The 19,756-nt window shown below is 37.0% G+C and overlaps 1 protein-coding gene across 1 annotated transcript; it reads left to right on the top strand.

The window, feature by feature from the left end:
- Window positions 1-2,124: 2,124 nt before the first annotated feature.
- LOC782258 (arylacetamide deacetylase-like) lies at window positions 2,125-19,016 on the top strand. The gene is made up of 4 exons (XM_015473125.3): window positions 2,125-2,497; window positions 8,117-8,420; window positions 12,555-12,620; window positions 15,724-19,016. The coding sequence occupies exons 1-4, from the start codon at window positions 2,357-2,359 to the stop codon at window positions 15,789-15,791; spliced, it is 579 nt and encodes a 192-aa protein (XP_015328611.1). The 5' UTR covers window positions 2,125-2,356; the 3' UTR covers window positions 15,792-19,016.
- Window positions 19,017-19,756: the final 740 nt, after the last annotated feature.

Below are 19,756 nucleotides of genomic sequence, written 5' to 3'. Positions count from 1 at the left end.
CCAAACTACCTTTATTTTGTGATGTTACCATTTAAAAGATAGTTTCCAGGTCTTATGGATTGTAATTACTTCTCTCTGGGAGTGACACACATGACTTTCTTTTCAGTCCATTTGGCCAGCACTTCTTTATTTCACTTCACTATAAGAGAAAAGAAGTAAAAATCACAGGGGCATGTGGATATTTAGTGAAGAGTTAACATCTCTAACACTGCTACTTGCTTTTTAAATTTTTGTTATTTTATTTACTTATTTGGCTGCATCCAGTCCTACTTGCAGCAAGTGGAATCTTCATTGCATCATGCGAACTTTCATTGCAGCTCACAGACTACTTGTAGCACATGGGTTTAGTTGCCTCATGGCTTATGGGAATCTTACTTCCTTAGCCAGGGATGGAACCTGTGTTGCCTGCATTGCAAGGCAGATTTTTAACCACTAGACCACCCAAGGAAGTCCTGCTACTTGTTTTTGTATGACCTACTTATTTGCTTATCTGCCATCTGAGATGAATTAAAGACTGGGACAAGTAAGGTATTAATGTGTACTCCTGGAGGCAAGCCAGGACAAAGTGAAACCAGAGCAGTCCTCCACGAGTACACATTAATACGAAGGTGAAAGAGGAGAGTGAAAAGCTGGCTTAAAACTCAACATTCAAAAAACTAAAAACATTGCATCTGGTCCTATCACTTCATGGCAAATATATGGGAAAACAATGGAAACAATGAGAAACTTTATTTTCTTGGGCTCCAGAATCACTGCAGATGATGACTGCAACCATGAAATCAAAAGATGCTTTCTCCTTGGAAGAAAATCTATGACAAACCTAGACAGAATATTAAAGAGCAGAGACATTACTTTGCCAACAAAGGTCCATCTAGCCAAAGCTATGGTTTTTCCAGTAGTCATGTATGGATGTGAAAGTTGGGCTATAAAGAAAGCTGAGGGCCGAAGAACTGATGCTTTTGAACTGTGGTGTTGGAGAAAACTCTTGAGAGCCCCTTGGACTGCAAGGAGATCCAACCAGTCCATCCAAAAGGAAACCAGTCCTGGGTATTCATTGGAAGGACTGATGCTGAGGCTGAAACTCCAATACTTTGGCCACCTCATGGGGCAGGAGGAGAAAGCGATAACAGAGGATGATATGGTTGGATGGCAGCACCAACTCAATGGACTTAAGTTTGAGCAAGCTCTGGGAGATGGTGAAGGACAGGGAAGCCTGGCCTGCTGCAGTCAATGGGGTCACAAAGAGATGGACACGACTGAGTGACTGAACAACAACAATGATGTTAAGATTTGTTTTAGTACATTGCCTGGGATACAGAGTAAATTCTCAAAAACTGTTAGCTATCTCCTTGATTTTATAATCAAGGAAAAAAAAAAAAAAAAAAACAAAGCCAGAACACAGACCTTTATAAGAAGAACCTTCTCTGTGTTCTAATTTTGCTTGTTCAGTCATGTCCGACTCTTTGCAACCCCATGGACTATAGCCTGCCAGGCTCTTCTATCCATGGAATTTTCCAAGCCACAATATTGGAGTGGGTAGCTGTTCCCTTCTCCATGGGATCTTCCCAAGCAGGGATTGAACCCAGGTCTCTCATATTGCAGACTGATTCTTTACTGTCTGAACCACCAGCAAAGCCCCTAATTTTGCTAAAAGATCTCAAATCCAGGGGATTCCATGCTGAATGAATAAATGTAAACAGAAAACTGCAAAACTTGTATGAAGATTTAAAGTGCTGAAAATATTTTTCCTTTTTCCTTTGCTTTTTAAAAAAATCTGAATTGTGCCCTATGCTGAAGTTGTTTGAATATAAGGTTTTATGTTGCATTGGAAAAAATTGTATAACTTTAACCTATTTAGCATTTTTCACTAATAATTTTATTTGTATCAAGACAGTAAAAGTAATATAAGATACAAGTGACCATATCTATCATACTTTGTAAAAGCTCTCAATAGTTTAAACATATTTTTTCTCCCCCACTCTGAGATTTGTTATTTGAAGCATACACTGAGTTTCTTATATTTCCTGTGGCCTTTTCTCTAATGGTTAAAGTACTCCCCAACAAGTAATTGAGCAACAAATGCTTGTTTACTGACTGCCTAGCAATATTATAAGGCTGTTGTACTTGGCAGAACCTGCAGATAATATGAGTATGGATTTCACAGAGTTCTTTGTACTTTTTCTGAGTTAATTATTTCCCAGCAGCTTGCAGAATGACAACTGGACCAATGGAATTTGTGTCTAAGAAGTAAGATAACACTTTTTGATAAATCCAAAAACTGTTATGAAATTTCAACATTCAAATATTTCAGAAGTGTATTTGCTTTGCTGCCAAGTAGAATGTGCAGTTGGAAAACATGATGGGAAGAAAGACGATTTTGCTTCTGATCGTGGGGGTCCTTGGGGCATATTATGTTTACACACCTCTCCCGGATAATATTGAGGAGCTATGGAAATTAATGTGGGTAACAACGTGTTTGAAAACTATGACACATTTGGTAAGTATAAACTTTTATTGGCTCTGAATGTTTAGAAGTTTAATCAGGAGAAAATAATTATCTTTATTATTTTTTAAATAATTTCTGCTGTTTTGGAAATTTTACTCAAAGTTTGCTTGCTGGTTTTAAGACCTTTTTAATATTTTATGTATTGCTTAATGCAGAGCCCGAACAGAATGAATATGGAGGGAGTAGTCAAGGAGTTTCCATTTTAAATACTAGAAGACAAAATAGACTGGCTAAGAAAGACAAAAAGTCTTATTGTGAGTTTCATGGCATGAGTGCTGCCAGAATGAAGCGTTTTGAACTTCAGAAATGGTAGAATTGAGCAACACTGATTAGTTACAGAATTCGATACAGTAACCTTGTATTCAGATGTGCAAATCCTTTCTTACTGAAATACCTGTGAACAAGTCAGCTGATATAAACCCAGGGGAAACAAGGAATACGGTTTCCAGTTGAAGGGTTTAGTTGCTGAGTGATAGGATCCCGCATGGCTGGCTCACTACCTCCTGTTCATGGGTGGTCCTCAAAGACTTGAGGTTCTTTTCTAATGAGTCTAATTACTTGGAAATAAAGCCATATAATTCGCTCCTTTGACTTTGTTGTGAATTGCCTCCCTGCAGCAAAAACAAAACAAAAATAATTCATAGACAGTCTGGGTATTAAACCCTTGGCTCAACATCTCTTGCATATATTTTTTTAGTTTCAGCACTTTTCTGGAGTTTAATGTAGCTCTGAATAAGTGTGATGCTTGTCTAATTTTTATTTTCTTATTAGTGATTTGGCCATTTTTAGTAATTTTATAGTACACGTTATTGGGTTCGGATCAGTTTTGGTGGAATATAGCTTCAAGTCATTTTTTAAAGTTATTCTTGGTTGATTTTGATTTATTGTTTTGATTTCTTTTATTATTTGGATTAATTATGTGTGTGTGTGAATACATTTATGTACACATGTAGTCCTTGTTTGCCTTTGGAAAAAATGTCATTTTCTCTATAGCACTTAATCTTCTCCAATTTTTTTTTTGTTTACTTAAGGAAGTAAAATCATATCTCATGTACAAAAAATAAGTTTTTAAAAGTCACAGTAACAATTATTGCTTACCTAGGAATAGCTGTGTGTGTGTACTCAGTCACGTCCGACTCTGCGATTTCATGGACTGTAGCCCACCAGGATACTCTGTCCATGGAATTCTACAGGCAAGAATACTGAAGTGGGCTGCCATTTCCTATTTGAGAGGATCTTTTTGACCCAGGAGTCAAATCTGTGTCTCTTGCATCTCCTGCATTGCAAGCTAATTCTTTACCACTCTGCTGGGAAGCCTTAACCAGTTTAACTGCATTGATATATATAACTAGTGCAATTTTAAAGAAATACATAAAATTGAATGTAATAAAATATAGGTTGATGGTTACTGGAGAGGAAGAAGGGTGTGCAAGAGCATGGTGAATTCCCTGACCCTTAAACATATTTATTACATTTCACATTTCTGCCTTATATAGTTGTATATAAGGAATGGCACCCCACTCCAGTACTTTTGCCTGGAGAATCCCATGGGCAGAGGAACCTGGTAGGCTGCAGTCCATGGGGTCGCAAAGAGTCAGACACAACTGAGTGACTTCACTTTCACTTTTCACTTTCATGCATTGGAGAAGGAAATGGCAACCCACTCCAGTGTTCTTGCCTGGAGAATCCCAGGGATGGGGGAACCTGGTGGGCTGCCATCTATGGGTTCGCACAGAGTCGGACACGACTGAAGCGGCTTAGCAGCAGCATATGTGTTATATTTAATTATAAAATTATAAAGTATAATGTTTTAAACAGAAATAGATTCACAGATGAAGAAAACAGACTTATGGTTACCAGGGGGAAGAAAGGGGAGGAATAAATTGGGAGATTGAGATTGGTATAGAATACTACATATGAGATAGATAACTAATGAGGACCTACTATACAGCTCAGGGCATCCTACATAATACTCTGAAAATGGCCTATATGGGAAAAGAGTCTAAAAAAGAGTGGAGATTATATATATTTATAACTGATTCACTTTGCTGTACAGCAGAAACAAAAACAATATTGTAAATCAACCATACTTCATTAAAATTTTTAAATAAAATATAGGTTTATTATTTTTTTAAATCTACAGGTCACGATTTTGGCTATCTGTAAAGTTTTCATTAATTGGTCAAGTATAAAATATTTTTGTATGTCTTCTCAGTTCAGTTCAGTTCAGTCACTCAGTCATGTCCGACTCCTTGTGACCCCATGAATTGCAGCATGCCAGGCCTCCCTGTCCATCACCAACTCCTGGAGTTCACTTGAACTCATGTCCATCCAGCCATCTCATCTTCTGTCGTCCCCTTCTCCTCCTGTCCCGAATCCCAGCATCAGAGTCTTTTCCAATTGGTCAACTCTTCGCATGAGGTGGCCAAAGTATTGGAGTTTCAGCTTTAGCATCAGTCCTTCCAATGAACACCCAGGACTGATCTCCTTTAGAATGGACTAGTTGGATCTCCTTGCTGCTGCTGCTGCTGCTGCTAGGTTGCTTCAGTCATGTCTGACTCTGTGCAACCCCATAGATGGCAGCCCACCAGGCTCCCCCATCCCTGGGATTCTCCAGGCAAAAACACTGGAATGGGTTGCCATTGGATCTCCTTAACTCACTCTAAATCAGTCACCTGTGAGCTACCTATTTAATAATTGTGCGTGTTTAGTCACTCAGTCACGTCTAACTCTTTGTGATCCCATTGACTGTAACCCGCCAGGCTCTCTCCATGGGATTTTCCAGGCAAGAATACTGGAGCAGGTTGCCATTTCCAACACCAAAGGATATTCATGACCCAGGGATGGAACCCACGTTCTCTTGTGTCTCTTGCATTGGCAGGCAGATTCTTTACTACTGCACCACCAGGGAAGCCATTTAATAAGTATCACTCCTTTAACAATCTAACAGCATTCTTCATACTAGGTACCAAGATAAACGGAATGTGGTAATTTTACATGAAATAAAACACTGAACTGGTTATTTAAATTCAGAAATTATTTTTACATAAAATAATCTAGTAATGAACTTTTAAATATTTTATTCTACTAACTAGTTCTAATTCCTTTGATCTAAATAAAATAAAATAAACATTGTTGCCATTTGCTTTTGCAGGCCTGTGTGTGTGTGTGTGTGTACACTCACATATGCCTGTGTGTGTGTAAAATGTCATATTTATATCAAAGGAAAGAATGTCAGGGTCCTGTGATGTCTTCAACTCTATATCAAGTTTTCAGAAATGAACTTCATCTAGCCATTATACTTTACTCTGAGCATCACCAGAGTACATATGGTTTCAATAATTACTGTTTATGATCTACACCAGTGGAGCTCAAATTTTTCCTTGCATCAGAATCACCCGAAAGATGACAAAACACACATTGCTGGTTCCTCCCAACTTAATTTAGTGAGTCTGGGCTAGGATTAAGAATTTTCATTTCTAACAAATCCCTGGGTCATTTGAGTACTAGGCATCTAGGGACCACAGTTAGAGAAGCTAATCTATGAGACATTCTGGGCCATTTCAATGTGGGAACCATATAAATGTACATAGAAACATCTCCTAAAATGCAATGCTTAATATTGTGTGTGTGCTTGCTGAATCGCTTCGGTTGTGTCTGCCTCTGTGCAGCCTTATAAACTACAGCCTGCCAGGCTCCTCTCTTAATGGGATTCTCCAGGCAAGAATTCTGGAGTGGATTGCCATGCCCTCCTACAGGGGATCTTCCCACCCCAGGGATCAAACCTGGGTCTCCTGCCCTGCAGTTAGGTTCTTTACCATCTAAGCCATCAGGTAAGCCCCATGCTCAGTATTCAGTTCAGTTCATTTCAGTCGCTCAGTCATGTCCGACTCTTTGTGACCCCATGAATCACAGCACGCCAGGCCTCCCTGTCCATCACCAACTCCCGGAGTTCATTCAGACTCAAGTCCATCGAGTCGGTGATGCCATCCAGCCATCTCATCCTCAGTTGTTCCCTTTTCCTCCTGCCCCCAATCCCTCTCAGCATCAGAGTCTTTTCCAATGAGTCAACTCTTTGCACGAGGTGGCCAAAGTATTGGAGTTTCAGCTTTAGCATCATTCCTTCCAAAGAAATCCCAGGGCTGATCTCCTTCAGAATGGACTGGTTGGATGTCCTTGCAGTCCAAGGGACTCTCAAGAGTCTTCTCCAACACCACACTTCAAAAGCATCAATTCTTCGGTGTTCAGCCTTCTTCACAGTCCAACTCTCACATCCATACATGACCACAGGAAAAAACATAGCCTTGACTAGATGGACCTTTGTTGGCAAAGTAATGTCTCTGCTTTTGAATATGCTATCTACATTGGTCATACCTTTCCTTCCAAGGAGTAAGCGTCTTTTAATTTCATGGCTGCAGTCACCATCTGCAGTGATTTGGGAGCCCCCAAAAATAAAGTCTGACACTGTTTCCCCATCTATTTCCCATGAAGTGATGGGACCAGATGCCATGATCTTCATTTTCTGAATGTTGAGCTTTAAGCCAACTTTTGCATTCTCCTCTTTCACTTTCATCAAGAGGCTCTTTAGTTTCTCTTCACTTTCTGCCATAAGGGTGGTGTCATCTGCTCAGTATTACTGGTTCCCAAATATTTTGGGTTATACATCCTATTGATGGAAAAATTTTAGTACACCCCAAATATATGCATATTAATTTATAGATACATTTGTCTTAATGCACTAATCTGAATATTTGAAACACTTAAACATTAAAATCAATTAGACTTTTACCTAGGATTTAGTTGTTTAGTGTCAGCATTGAATTAGAATTCCTAATGACATGATCTTCTCCTTAAATGTTACTGCCTGTTGATATCAGTTCAGTTCAGTCACTCAGTCTTGTCCGACTCTTTGTGACCCCATGGACTGCAGCCCACCAGGCTTCCCTGTCCATCACTAACTCCCAGAGCTTACTCAAACTCATGTCCATCGAGTCAGTGATTCCATCCAACCATCTCATCCTCTGTCATCCCCTTCTCTTCCTGCCTTCCTCTCCTCCCAGCATCAGGGTCTTTTCCAATGAGTCAGTTCTTTGCATTAGGTGGCCAAAGTATTGGAGTTTCAGTTTCAGCATCAGTCCTTCCAATGAATATTCAGGACTGATTTCATTTAGGATGGACTGGTTGGAGCTCCTTGCAGTCCAAGGGACTCTCTGTTAATGTAATAACATGTATATAAAAATTTTATTTAAAATATATCAATTTCCTCTGGTTGCCATTCTTAGCAGTAAGAGTATATATTTTGCTTTTTAATCACAGATTAGATGGCCTTTTTACCCATCCATAAGGAAAGTAGTGGGCTTCCCTGTTGGCTCAGATGGTACCACCTGCGATGCAGGAGACCTGGGTTCTATCACTGTTTATGTTCATAGTATTTAAGTAATACACCTAGTCTTAGATATAATTGAAAATTGGAATGTTCTTTGAGATATATTTCTTGTTTCCGATGATCTTTTTGAGATTCTGAATTTAACTCATATCAGTTATTGTTTTTAAATTTAAAATATATTTTTAAATGAAATTACTATTTAATCAACTTTAAATTATTTTCAGCTCATAGATGACCCAGATGTCAAGATCAAACTCAAGACCCAGTCTTTAATTTATCCTGCCCTTCAGTCTCTTGATCTGGATTTACCATCATATCGGGAAAACTCAAATTTTCTTGGTCTGACCAAATCATTCGTGGTCAGATTGTGGAGTGGATACTTTACCACGGACAGATCACTTGAAAAAGCCATGTTCTTCAATCAACATGTACCAGTGGAATCAAGCAATCTGTTCAAATTTGTTAATTGGAGTTCTTTGCTCCCTGAGAAGTTTAAGAAAGGGCATTTTTATAACAGTCCAACTTATGGTAATTCTAAGCTGGCAAAAGTATCCAGGGTTTCTAGATGTGAGGGCAGCTCCCTTGTTGGCTGATGACAACAAATTGCGTAATCTGCCCCTGACCTATGTCATCACCTGTCAGTATGATATATTAAGAGATGATGGAATCATGTACGTCACTAGACTCCAGAACGTGGGAGTTAGGGTGACCCATAACCACACTGAGGATGGATTCCATGGAGCACTTATTTATTGTGGGTTTAAAATCAGATATAGAATAGAAAATCAGTATATGAGTTGGTTAAGTGAAAATTTATAGTAAAATATCTGAACAGTGGTTCATAAAAATATATAAACCTTAGAGTAGGAAACAAATTAGTGAGAAAAGGTTGTGTTTGCATTGATATTTGATTATCTGTGACCTTTCCAAGGTTCTCATAACCATTGTATTTTGTTTGTCTTTTTAACTCAGCAGATTCTTCTCTATCCCTTATTCTAAATGTTGTTTACTCATCTCTGTACCTTAACTAATATTTATATTCTATATTTTTTCTTGCTGCTGTTAGTCATTTCTTATAACTCTAATTTATAGCCCTAGTTTTTTGTCTAATAGTATTACTATTGAGAAGAAAGCTTAAAGGAATACATCTGGTTTGTGAAATGCTAGAGCTTCAGTTGGCATGGATTTGGAGTCCTGAAATGCCGCCTTATAGGCAATCATATTTTCTTGCCAATTATTTTTTCAGAGTGTTAGCCTCAATACAACATCATGTGTTTATCACTGCAAAATTCACTTCTTAATGCAAACTTCTTCCTGTGCTCAGATACCAGAATCAGTGCCAATGATCTCATAGGCATTTTAGGAAAAAGCAGCTCTATTCTTTTGACAAATAAGGGGCATTTAAGTGGGAGGCAGTAACTCTACATGTAGCAATGATGAGTGAAGCCCAGGACATAGAGGAAATCACAAAACCAAACTGAAAATTTTGAGCTCTAAAGTTCTTGTGTCTATATGAAGTTAGTAGAGTGACAAACAAAATTGCTATGTTATTGGACTGTCTTAGTCAACTTGGGCTGCTGTAACAATAGAGTTGGTGGCTTACAAAACAATAGAAATTTATTGCTTACAGTTTGGGAGGTTCAGAGTGTCAATATGGTCAGATTCTGGTGAGAGCCCTCTTCTGCATTGCACACTGTGATTTCCGTGACAGAGAACAAAGAGAGGAAGCAGGCTTTTCTATGACTCTTATAAGGGCACTCATTTCATTCATGAGGACTCCACTCTCATGAACTCATCTAATCCTAATTACTTCTCAAAGTCTTCACTTCACTTCCTAATACAATCACAGAGAAGGCAGGGTTTCAACATAAGAAACTTGGGGGACACATTCAGTCTATAGCATAGACTATAGCGAATAAACAGTAATGACCATAAATTATGTAATGTTTGATAATTTTGGAGAAATACTGAGGGAGGCAGCTCAGGACTAGTATGGCATCTCCTCCCAACCATCAGAAGTCAAGGCTTCTTTCCATTCCTCCTCAGCTATTATCAGGCAGAAAGAGGTGCGGGTTAGGGGAATGGGAGAATCAGAAACTTTCATTTCTGTTTTTATCAAGAAAAACAATAGCATTTCTACAAGTCCTACCCAACATATGTCTCATTTTATGTTTCATTTTACAGAACTGTATTTCACGTGGACACACATAACTGTCAAGGTTGCTTAAGGAGTAATATCTTTTTTAACCTGGGCACAATGTCCTGAACAAAATTAATATTTGTTTTTTTACGTAAATCTGTGAGAGAGAATTGAGTAAACAACTGGTAGTTAGGCCACAAATTCTGTAGGAATAAATGGTTTAAATTACTTTTGGAAAATGCACAGGAATATTGTTGTAATGTATTACATGAGACAGAAATATAAATGAACCATACTTATGGTTCCAAATGGAGCACCATTGGGATACTTGTGTACTGTAATATTTGTGTCTCAGTTGAAGAGGACTTTTTTACTTGTATCTGTATGTCCCACTCTTTTACCTCCTTCAAACCACCTACCCATAAATCAAAACAATGTATGTTAATTACCAGGTAGGGATATAGTTTTAATTTGGAATATAAAGATATATTTAAATATGGACATAACATATGACACAAGGTACTTTTTTAAAGCTATATAAATAATAATGATGCAACAAATTGATGTCAGTTGCATGTGTCTCAGATTTCCAGCCTAAAGTTATAGCAGACGGAGGGATCAATAACTAACAAAGCAACAGCAACAAAAGAATTATCTATTCTCAGCTTAAGTTTCTATTACAAAAGTCCATCTAGATCCCCACTTTTGGTTTTTACCAAGTACAATAGGATGAATAAGAGAATTGGTGTCCTGATGACGTCTTGGGCTTCGCTGATAGCTCAGTTGGTAAAGAACCTTCCTGCAATGCAGGAGACCCTGGTTCAATTCCTGGGTTGGGAAGATCACAGGGGAAGGGGTAACTGGCTATCATTAATTGATCTTTACCCCTCTCTACATCTGTCCTCACTCTCAATCACTTTCATTTTTCACCCCTTAATCTCTGTAACGTATTCCCTGTCCCTGATTCTCCCCTTTCCACAACCCCTTCTCAATTCCTATAATCTTTCCACTGAGTTCTCTGGAACTCTTGGATCATCATGAATGGATATCCATAAGATTTTATCTGTGCCTTCTATTAACTGTCATCTGAGATGTAGTACTTAATTGAGGACCAGGCTTCTATTTTCCCTCCCACATTGATCAAACCATAAGTATCTTCCTTGTTCACTGATGCTACCAGACTATTCTCTCTCCCTACAGCCTCTCATATCATGGTAGTAGACTCTATCATCAGTTACGTTTCCATTATGTAGTCACCTGCCAACTTCTGCATCACTGACTCTAATGTCTCAAAGATTTCACCTTTAAAGTCACTGTCACTATCTCCACTATTACAATTGGGGATTTCAAAATCTATATAGATGATACAACTAACATTGTGAACTGTAAATTGTTTGACTTTCCTTCTCCCTGATAATGTTGGCTTTTACTCTGCATAAACCTTTTGCTCTTATGATCATGACTTAGACTTTGTTACTAACCGAAACTGCACCCTATAATCTCAGTATCAAATAGGCTATTATCTGACTGTAACCTGCTGTCATACCAGGTCACTCTCACTAATACTCCTAATTACCATGTACTTGAATTATATCAGCATTTTAAATTTCTTCATTCTGCACGTATTTTTCCTTCCTTATTCAGATTTAGTTCTTCAGTCAATCATTATGATCACTTTCTTGTATACACCCCGAGCTTCTATCTCTTGCTCTCTATTACATTTTCTTTTTTTTTTTAATTAATTTTATTTTATTTTTAAACTTTACATAATTGTATTAGTTTTGCCAAATATCAAAATGAATCCACTACAGGTATACATGTGTTCCCCATCTTGAACCCTCCTCCCTCCTCCCTCCCCATACCATCCCTCTGGGTCGTCCCAGTGCACCAGCCCCAAGCATCCAGTATCGTGCATTGAACCTGGACTGGCATCTCGTTTCATACATGATATTTTACATGTTTCAATGCCATTCTCCCAACAGATGGCTAACAAACACATGAAAAGATGCTCAACATCACTCATTATCAGAGAAATGCAAATCAAAACCACTACGAGGTACCATTTCACACCAGTCAGAATGGCTGCGATCCAAAAGTCTACAAATAATAAATGCTGGAGAGGGTGTGGAGAAAAGGGAACCCTCTTACACTGTTGGTGGGAATGCAAACTAGTACAGCCACTATGGAGAACAGTGTGGAGATTCCTTATTACATTTTCTCATCTGTCTTTTTTCTTGATCTCTTAGTGGAATGTTTCTGCATTTGCATGTTTTATTTATTTCTTTTTTTAACCCATGCTTTCTTCTCTGGTGATATCAGCTAGTCTCATGGCTTTCAATAATCTGTAAACTGAAATCCCAATTCACATCTCTGGTCTGAATCTTCTTAACTCCAGATTAGGTATACATATGCATCTATATACGTACTTTACAATCCCAGTTGGATTTAAATAAATGCCTCAAACTTAAAGTTATGATCTTCTGTCAAATAATTGCTGATCTTCATCTTTCTCATTTCTGCAGACAGCAACTCCTTTTTTCCAGTTATTCAAGGCAAAAACAAACAAAAGCAGAGTAAAACCAAAACAGGTAAACAAAAATTCACTATTATTTGTCTCTTTTTTTTCTGTCACAGATATCATTATTAAATCCTCTTAGCCAAAATATATCCTGTATCCAACCCTTTTTTTATTCTTATTTCCATTGCTAACATTCTGATCTAAATCACTATCAATTTTTGCTGGAAATAGTCCAATAGGATTATAATTTCTCTCTCCTTTTTCATTTTGAATCCTTAGAATCAATTTGCAAGATGTCAAACAGAATGATCTTTTTTAAAATGAAAGATCATGTTACTCCTCTTCTCATGGTCCCCCAAGAAGTTTTGTCTTCACTAGGGCAGTAGCCAAGATGTCTGAAGAAAACTTTTAGGCACATATGCCTCAAACTGCTAAATGAAATGTGTAATTACTCTTTCTAAATTATGAATGGGAGAAGGCAATGGCAACCCATTCCAGTAGGTTGAGGGGAAAAGTAGAGGAAAGTTCAGGGACAAAAGTGTTTATAAAGCACAAACCCAGAGATTCCTACTTGAGATTTCTCTGACATTGTAAGTGCCATAGTAAATAGCACATATCTTAGGTTATCAGGCTGCCTTCTGTGGCAGGAGCTATTTGTCCCATAGCCCAGGTACAGGAAAGCAATTCTCTTTTACAAGGTAGGTTTTGAATCTATAATCTGACTTGAAAGCATAGATTTTATTATTCTTCTTCTATGGCAAAGAGATCAGGAGATGACTGCCAATTAAAAGAGTTTCTCACAGGTGCCACGAGGAGGAGGCATGTCACACCATGCAGGTACCACACGTGGAAGCACCAGAGTTGACCAGGATGCAGAGAGAGCAGAGGGAAATATGGACCAGAGCTTTATTGTGGTTTCCATGGGAAAAAATATAGGCAAGGCAGGATAAGCAAGGTTAGGATTGGCTAATTTGAATAATTTCGGGGCACAGTTGGGTATAGGGGCTGTCTCTGGCTGGTACTTGGCCCTGTAGTGATTAGGTGATTAGATGATTAGGCCCTGGGGTGATTAAGATAAAGAGACTTCAAGGGAATGAATTCTGAACTGATTGGTTTGTATATGAAAAATGTGTTCACAGCCAAGTTGGTGGCTTATCTCTCTGTATTAGCTGACTCCGAGAGGGGTAGTCCCTCCATGACAAGAAAGACCTCAGATGTTGAACACCAAAATACAGAGAAAAGGGGAAAAAAAATGCTTATTACAAGTCCCAAAGGATGCCACTGGATAACAACATTTCAGTTCTACCACAGACTCAGTATGCAATTGACCAAGTAGTGGACACCTCCAAAATCATCCTTGCAATGGCTACAAAAAGTTTTTTCCCCCCCTTTTTGGTTTGTTTGTTTACTTAGCTAGTTCAAGAGTTGAGTTTTTTTTTTAATTTATTTTAGTTGGAGGATAATTACTTTACAATATTGTGATAGTTTTTCCCATACATCAAAATGAATCAGCCACAGGTATACATGTGTCCCATCCATCCTGAATCCCCCTCCCATCTCCTTCCCCACCCTATCCCTCTGGGTTGTCCCAGAGCACTGGCTTTGGGTGCCCTGCTTCGTGCATCGAACTGGCACTGGTCATCTAGTTTACATATGGTGATGTACCTGTTTCAATGTTATTCTCTTAAATCATCCCACCCTCACCTTCTCCCACTGAGTCCAAAAGTCTGTTCTTTATGTCTTGTCTCCTTTTCTACCCTGCATGTAGGATCATTGGTACTCTCTTTCTAAATTCCATATATAGGCATTAATATATAGTATTTATTTTTCTCTTTCTGACTTACTTCACTGTATATAGTAGGCTCCAGGTTTATCTACCTCATTAGAACTGACTCAAATGTGTTTCTTTTTATAGCTGAGTAATATTGAATTGTGTGTAAATAACCACAACTTTCTTATCCATTCATCTGCCGATGAACATCTATGTTGCTTCCATGTCCCAGCTATTGTAAATAGTGCTGCAACGAACATTGGGGTACATGTGACTCTTTCAATTCTGGCTTCTGCAGGGTATATGTCCAGCAGTGGGATTGCTGGGCCTCTATGTATCCTAATTGATAAGAAAAATACACCAGATAGAAATGAATGAACGTTCTGTGCTTAGTCGCTCAGTCGTATCCTACTGTTTGCGACTGCATTGACTGTAGCCCACCAGGCTCCTCTGTCCATGGGGATTCTCCAGGCAATAATACTGGAGTGGGTTACTGTGCCCTCCTCCAGGGGAATATTCTTGACCCAGGAATTAAGACAATGTCTCCTGTGTCTCCTGCATTGCAGGTGGATTCTTTACCGCTAAGCCACTGAGAAATTCCAACAGCAAAATAAATTGAATCTAAAATGTATTTTCAATATATATTACCATACCAGAAATTTAAAAATAATTCTGACTGATCAGAAAAAAAGCAGTGTTACTGGGATGATCTAAAAAGGAAACATTTCCGTATTCATTTTATGAGATAGTTACATCAAAACTAGAAGGATAGTAGGAAAGGAGAACCTACAGATTGAATTTACTTATGCATAACAAATGAAAAAACATATAAGCAAAGAGAATACATTAGCAGAGTATAAGAACAATATATCATAACTAAGAAGTGTTTATATTAATATTAGGAATAAAGGAATTATTCAGTATCTTTGTTAGTAGTAATGAGAAAAATCATATGCTTGTCTCTAAATATCTCAAAGAGAAATAAAAGTTCACATTCACTTTTTGACCTTTAAACAATATTCATGTAATAGTAATAGATTTATATGACTAAACAAGTTATTATAATCCAAAATTAACTTCATGATAATATCAAAATTAAATAGAACTTATGAATATTATTACCTTTACTATATTTCTTTTTCTGTGTATATCCTATCCATCTCAATTAGATAAGAAAATAAAATTTAAAAATAAAAAAACTGGAAAAGACATAAATTATTATTGTTTCATATGACTTAGGTAATTTAAAATAACCAAATAAAAAGCTATTAAAATAGATATGCATACAGGTGTTTAGAAAATTAAAATTTAGAAAAGTTTATAAAATTAATGGAAAATTTTATACTTCATATAAACAAGAAAAGTTAGAAAATATTTACCAACATTATCCTTTCTTTTTCAGATTATTCCCTGAGCTATAAACCCTCTCTGTTTCATGTCCTCTTCCTCCCCAGTTCTCAACCAAAATGAGCAGTGTGCATATTTTATTAAGTCTCTTCATTTGAGTAAGTTCTATGATCTACTTAAAAAAGTGGAAGCAGTGACAGATTTTATTTTCTTGGGTTCCAAAATCACTGAGAACTGTCTCTGCAGCCATGAAATTAAAAGATGCTTGCTCCTTGGGAGGAAAGCTATGACAAACCTAAACAGTGTATTAGAAAGCAGAGACGTCACTTTGCCGACAAAGGTCCATATAGTCGAAGCTATGGTTTCTCCAGTAGTCATTACCGATGGTAAGAGTTGAACCATAAAGAAGGCTGAGTGCTGAATAATTAATTCTTTTGAATCATGGGGCTGGAGAAGACTCTTTAGAGTCCCTTGGACTACAAGGAGATCAAACCAGTTAATCCTAAAGGAAATCAATCCTGAATATTCATTAGCAGGACTGATGCTGCAGCTGAAGCTTCAATACTTTGGCCATCTGATGCAAAGAGCCAACTCATTGGGAAAGACCCTCATGCTGGGAAAGACAGAAGACAAAAGGAGGAGAAGGCAGCAGATGATAAGATGGTTAGATAGCATCACTATCTCAATGGATGTGAAATTGGGCAATTGCTGGGAAGTAGTAAAGGACAGGGAAACCTGATGTGCTTCAGTACATGGGGTTGCAAAGAATCAGACACAATTTAGCGACTGAACATCAGCAATAAACATCTACTATGACTCTTACAGAATTTTCTACTTTGGGATATTCTTTCTCTTTTGAGGAAGTAGGTAATTTTTACTTCAGTCTCAGTCCCTTCATTTTATTCTCTCTTTTGTGTAGTTTTTTCATACATACTCTCACATTTCCCATTCTCTGTAAAGTTTTGACAAGAGCTTTTGAAATAATTCTGCTGTAATATAGAGCTTACTTTTCTATTCACAGGTAATTTGGAGTTTGAGATTGTGTAGTATTATTTGTTATACTCAATGAATTGTATGGTTTCCTGATGTTTGAAATTTACATGGTCACCATTATTCTTGACTACTTGGAAGATTAACAGTTGAAGATTAAAACCTAAAAGATGGCTTTAACAACATATCAAACTCAACTGAAGTGAATATTAGAACAATAGATAGGTATAAAGAAGTAGAGTACATCAAAGAGAGAGAGAAAGATATGGAAGATTTCAGAGAGAATTAAATGCACTAAGGCTAAAGAGAATAAATATTGGGGACCAATTTGCATTTTTGCCATTATGTGTGAGATATGGTTATGGCGTATTTATTTTCCCATAGCTGTTCATAATTTTTCTCTATATATCTACTGTCACTGCTATTTTTATTATCAATTTGTAGCAATGTTATGTATTGTAAAGAAATTAATCTTCCATTGCTGAGTTGTCATTTTCTTTTGAGATGTTCATTTTATATTTTGACAAAATGTGAGTGCATTCTGCAAAATTTGAAAACTCTTAAGTATTCTTAAAAAATTTGCATGTATGATTCTATATTTGCAATCATAATTTTATGAAGGCTTGTTAGAAAAATATCTTAGTATTTTTATATTAATAATTGCATGTTAAAAAAATTAATTTAAACTGTTTTTACTTTTAATTAATGTTTATACTAGGAAAAGTTTAATTACATAAATGGCATTTGTGGTTCATATAGTTCTAATAAGAAGGATATAGATTCTTCTTAACTCATTTTTATTACGGATACAGTTTATTAGAAAGTTTATTTTTACACATTTTCTCTTTAAATTGAGTTATAAATATATGTACATTTAAGTGCAGAGTGTGGGTATTTCAAGTAAGTTATCTTTGGCTCTGAAGAAACATTTGGGAGTATATTTTAAATGTTTGCTTACATATTTAGATATATTCCATATACATTTTACTATCCTATTTATAATTGAATATTTCATTATATGTGTAATTACAACTTATTATTAGAGAAGATACTAAAAAGAAAGCAAACAGTGAAAAGAGTTTTAAATTCTTTGCAAAAGAGGCGTTGTAATTCCTTGGCAGTTAAAGAAAGTTTTATTTATTGAACAAACATGTACTGTATTGCTGCTCTGCACCAGCCTCTGGGTTTGAGATTGGGCATGTGGCCACAAACAAGCTCTCAGAGTTAAGTCTCTGTTGAGGGAAAAAAGACTTAGAAAAGAAAGAAAAGATTTTTCATTGTTAATTTATAGAAATGCAAGCGATTTCTGTGTATTAATTTTATATCTTGTGACTTTACTAAATTCATCAATTGGCTCTAGTAATTTAGGATTTTCTAGGTATACTATCATGTCAGAAGGAGAAATTAAGACAACAATCCCATCCACTACTGCAACAAAAAGAATAAAATATCTAGGAATAAACCTACCTAAGGAGACAAAAGACCTCTATGCAGAAAACTATAAGACACTGATGAAAGACATCAAAGATGACACAAACAGAAGAAGAGATATATTATGTTCTTGGATCAGAAGACTCGATATTGTCAAAATGAATATACTCCCCAAAGCAATCTGCAGATTCAACGTAATCCCTATCAAGTTACCAATGACATTTTTCACAGAACTAGAACAAAAAGTTTTTACAATTTGTTTGGAAACACTGAAGACCCCAAACAGCAAAAAACAATCTTGAGAAAGAAAAACAGAGCCAGAGGAATCAACCTGCCTGACTTCAAACTATACTACTGAAAGAGTTAACTGCTAGGCAGGTCTCCTAGGGAGGCCAGAGGTCTCCAGGCCACAGGAGGGAGAAAGCTGCAAGCGGCAGACCTTTTTTTTTTTTTTCCCCTGTATTCCTTCGCTTCCACTTTAGTCAGGATTTAGGAGGCTCCTTTAATCCTGTATTACTATGATGACAATAGGTTCTACCTGAAAGTGACTTTTTTCCAACCTTGAGCTACTAACTGCCCCCCAAAACAACACATCTTACTCATGAAAAAAAAATATTTTTTAAGCTATGTTAATGAAACTATGTGTCTTGTTTGGAGTTCTGCTTTCTTTCAAGACTTATACAATATATCTCACCCAGAGATGTTTTGTCCACGCCCCTTGTGCAGATATGTATGTTGTAGGAGAGAAGCCTGATGCAACTCTCTCAGTCTTGAAGCGTTTCTTTTTTCTATTCTCAACAGCTAGCAGAAAAGTATATAATTCCCTACTTAAAACTAGCAAGACGAGTAATCTTTCTACCCCCTTCTGATGTCTATGTCAGAAGCTTTTTCTGTCACTATTACTTTAATAAAATTTCTACAACACAATGCTCTGGGTGATTTAGACTGTCTTTGGTCCTGGAGTTAAAGCTTTTCCTTCAGAGACCACAAATTCAGCGGAACACCATACGCTTTCATCTATCATCTTGGGGGCTCGTCCAGGATTCCAAGACAAGGTGTAAGCTATCATCTTGGGGGCTAAGTTATAAAGTCTATCACTACAAAGCTATAGTCATCAAGATAGTATTTTTCTGGCACAAAAACATATATAGATCAATGGAACATGATAGAAATCCCAGAGATCAATACATGCACCTATGGGCACCTTATCTTTGATGAAGGAGGCAAGAAATATACAATGGAGAAAAAACAGCCTCTTCAATAAATGGTCCTGGGGGAACTGGATATCTGTGTGTAAAAGAATAAAATTAGAACACTTCCTAACACTTTACATGAAAATAAACTCTAAATGAATTAAAGATCTAAATGTAAGACCAGAAACTATAAAACCCTTAGAGGAAAACAGGCAGAACATGTTGATATAAATCACAGCAAGATCCTCTTTGACCCACCTCCTAGAGTAACGGAAATAAAAACAAAACAAATGGGACCTAATTTAACTTAAATCTTTTGCACAGCAAAGGAAACTATAAACAAGATGAAAAGGTAACCATCAGAATGGGAGAAATTAATTGCAAATGAAGCAACTGACAAAGAATTAAACTCCAAAATAAACATGCAGATCAATATCAGAAAAACAACCCAATCAAAAAATGGGCAGAAAACCT

The sequence above is a fragment of the Bos taurus genome, chromosome 1 (assembly GCF_002263795.3).
Source record: "Bos taurus isolate L1 Dominette 01449 registration number 42190680 breed Hereford chromosome 1, ARS-UCD2.0, whole genome shotgun sequence".
In the NCBI taxonomy this organism is placed as follows: domain Eukaryota; kingdom Metazoa; phylum Chordata; class Mammalia; order Artiodactyla; family Bovidae; genus Bos; species Bos taurus.
This window is presented reverse-complemented; position numbering and strand designations above follow the sequence as displayed.

Bases quoted from the DNA above. Each gene is read 5' to 3' on its own strand.
- LOC782258 (XM_015473125.3), top strand. From the start codon at position 2,357: ATGATGGGAAGAAAGACGATTTTGCTTCTGATCGTGGGGGTCCTTGGG. The intron at 8,421-12,554 runs GTAATTCTAAGC...TCATTTCTGCAG, and splicing joins TTATAACAGTCCAACTTATG to ACAGCAACTCCTTTTTTCCA. The intron at 12,621-15,723 runs GTAAACAAAAAT...TTTCTTTTTCAG, and splicing joins GCAGAGTAAAACCAAAACAG to ATTATTCCCTGAGCTATAAA.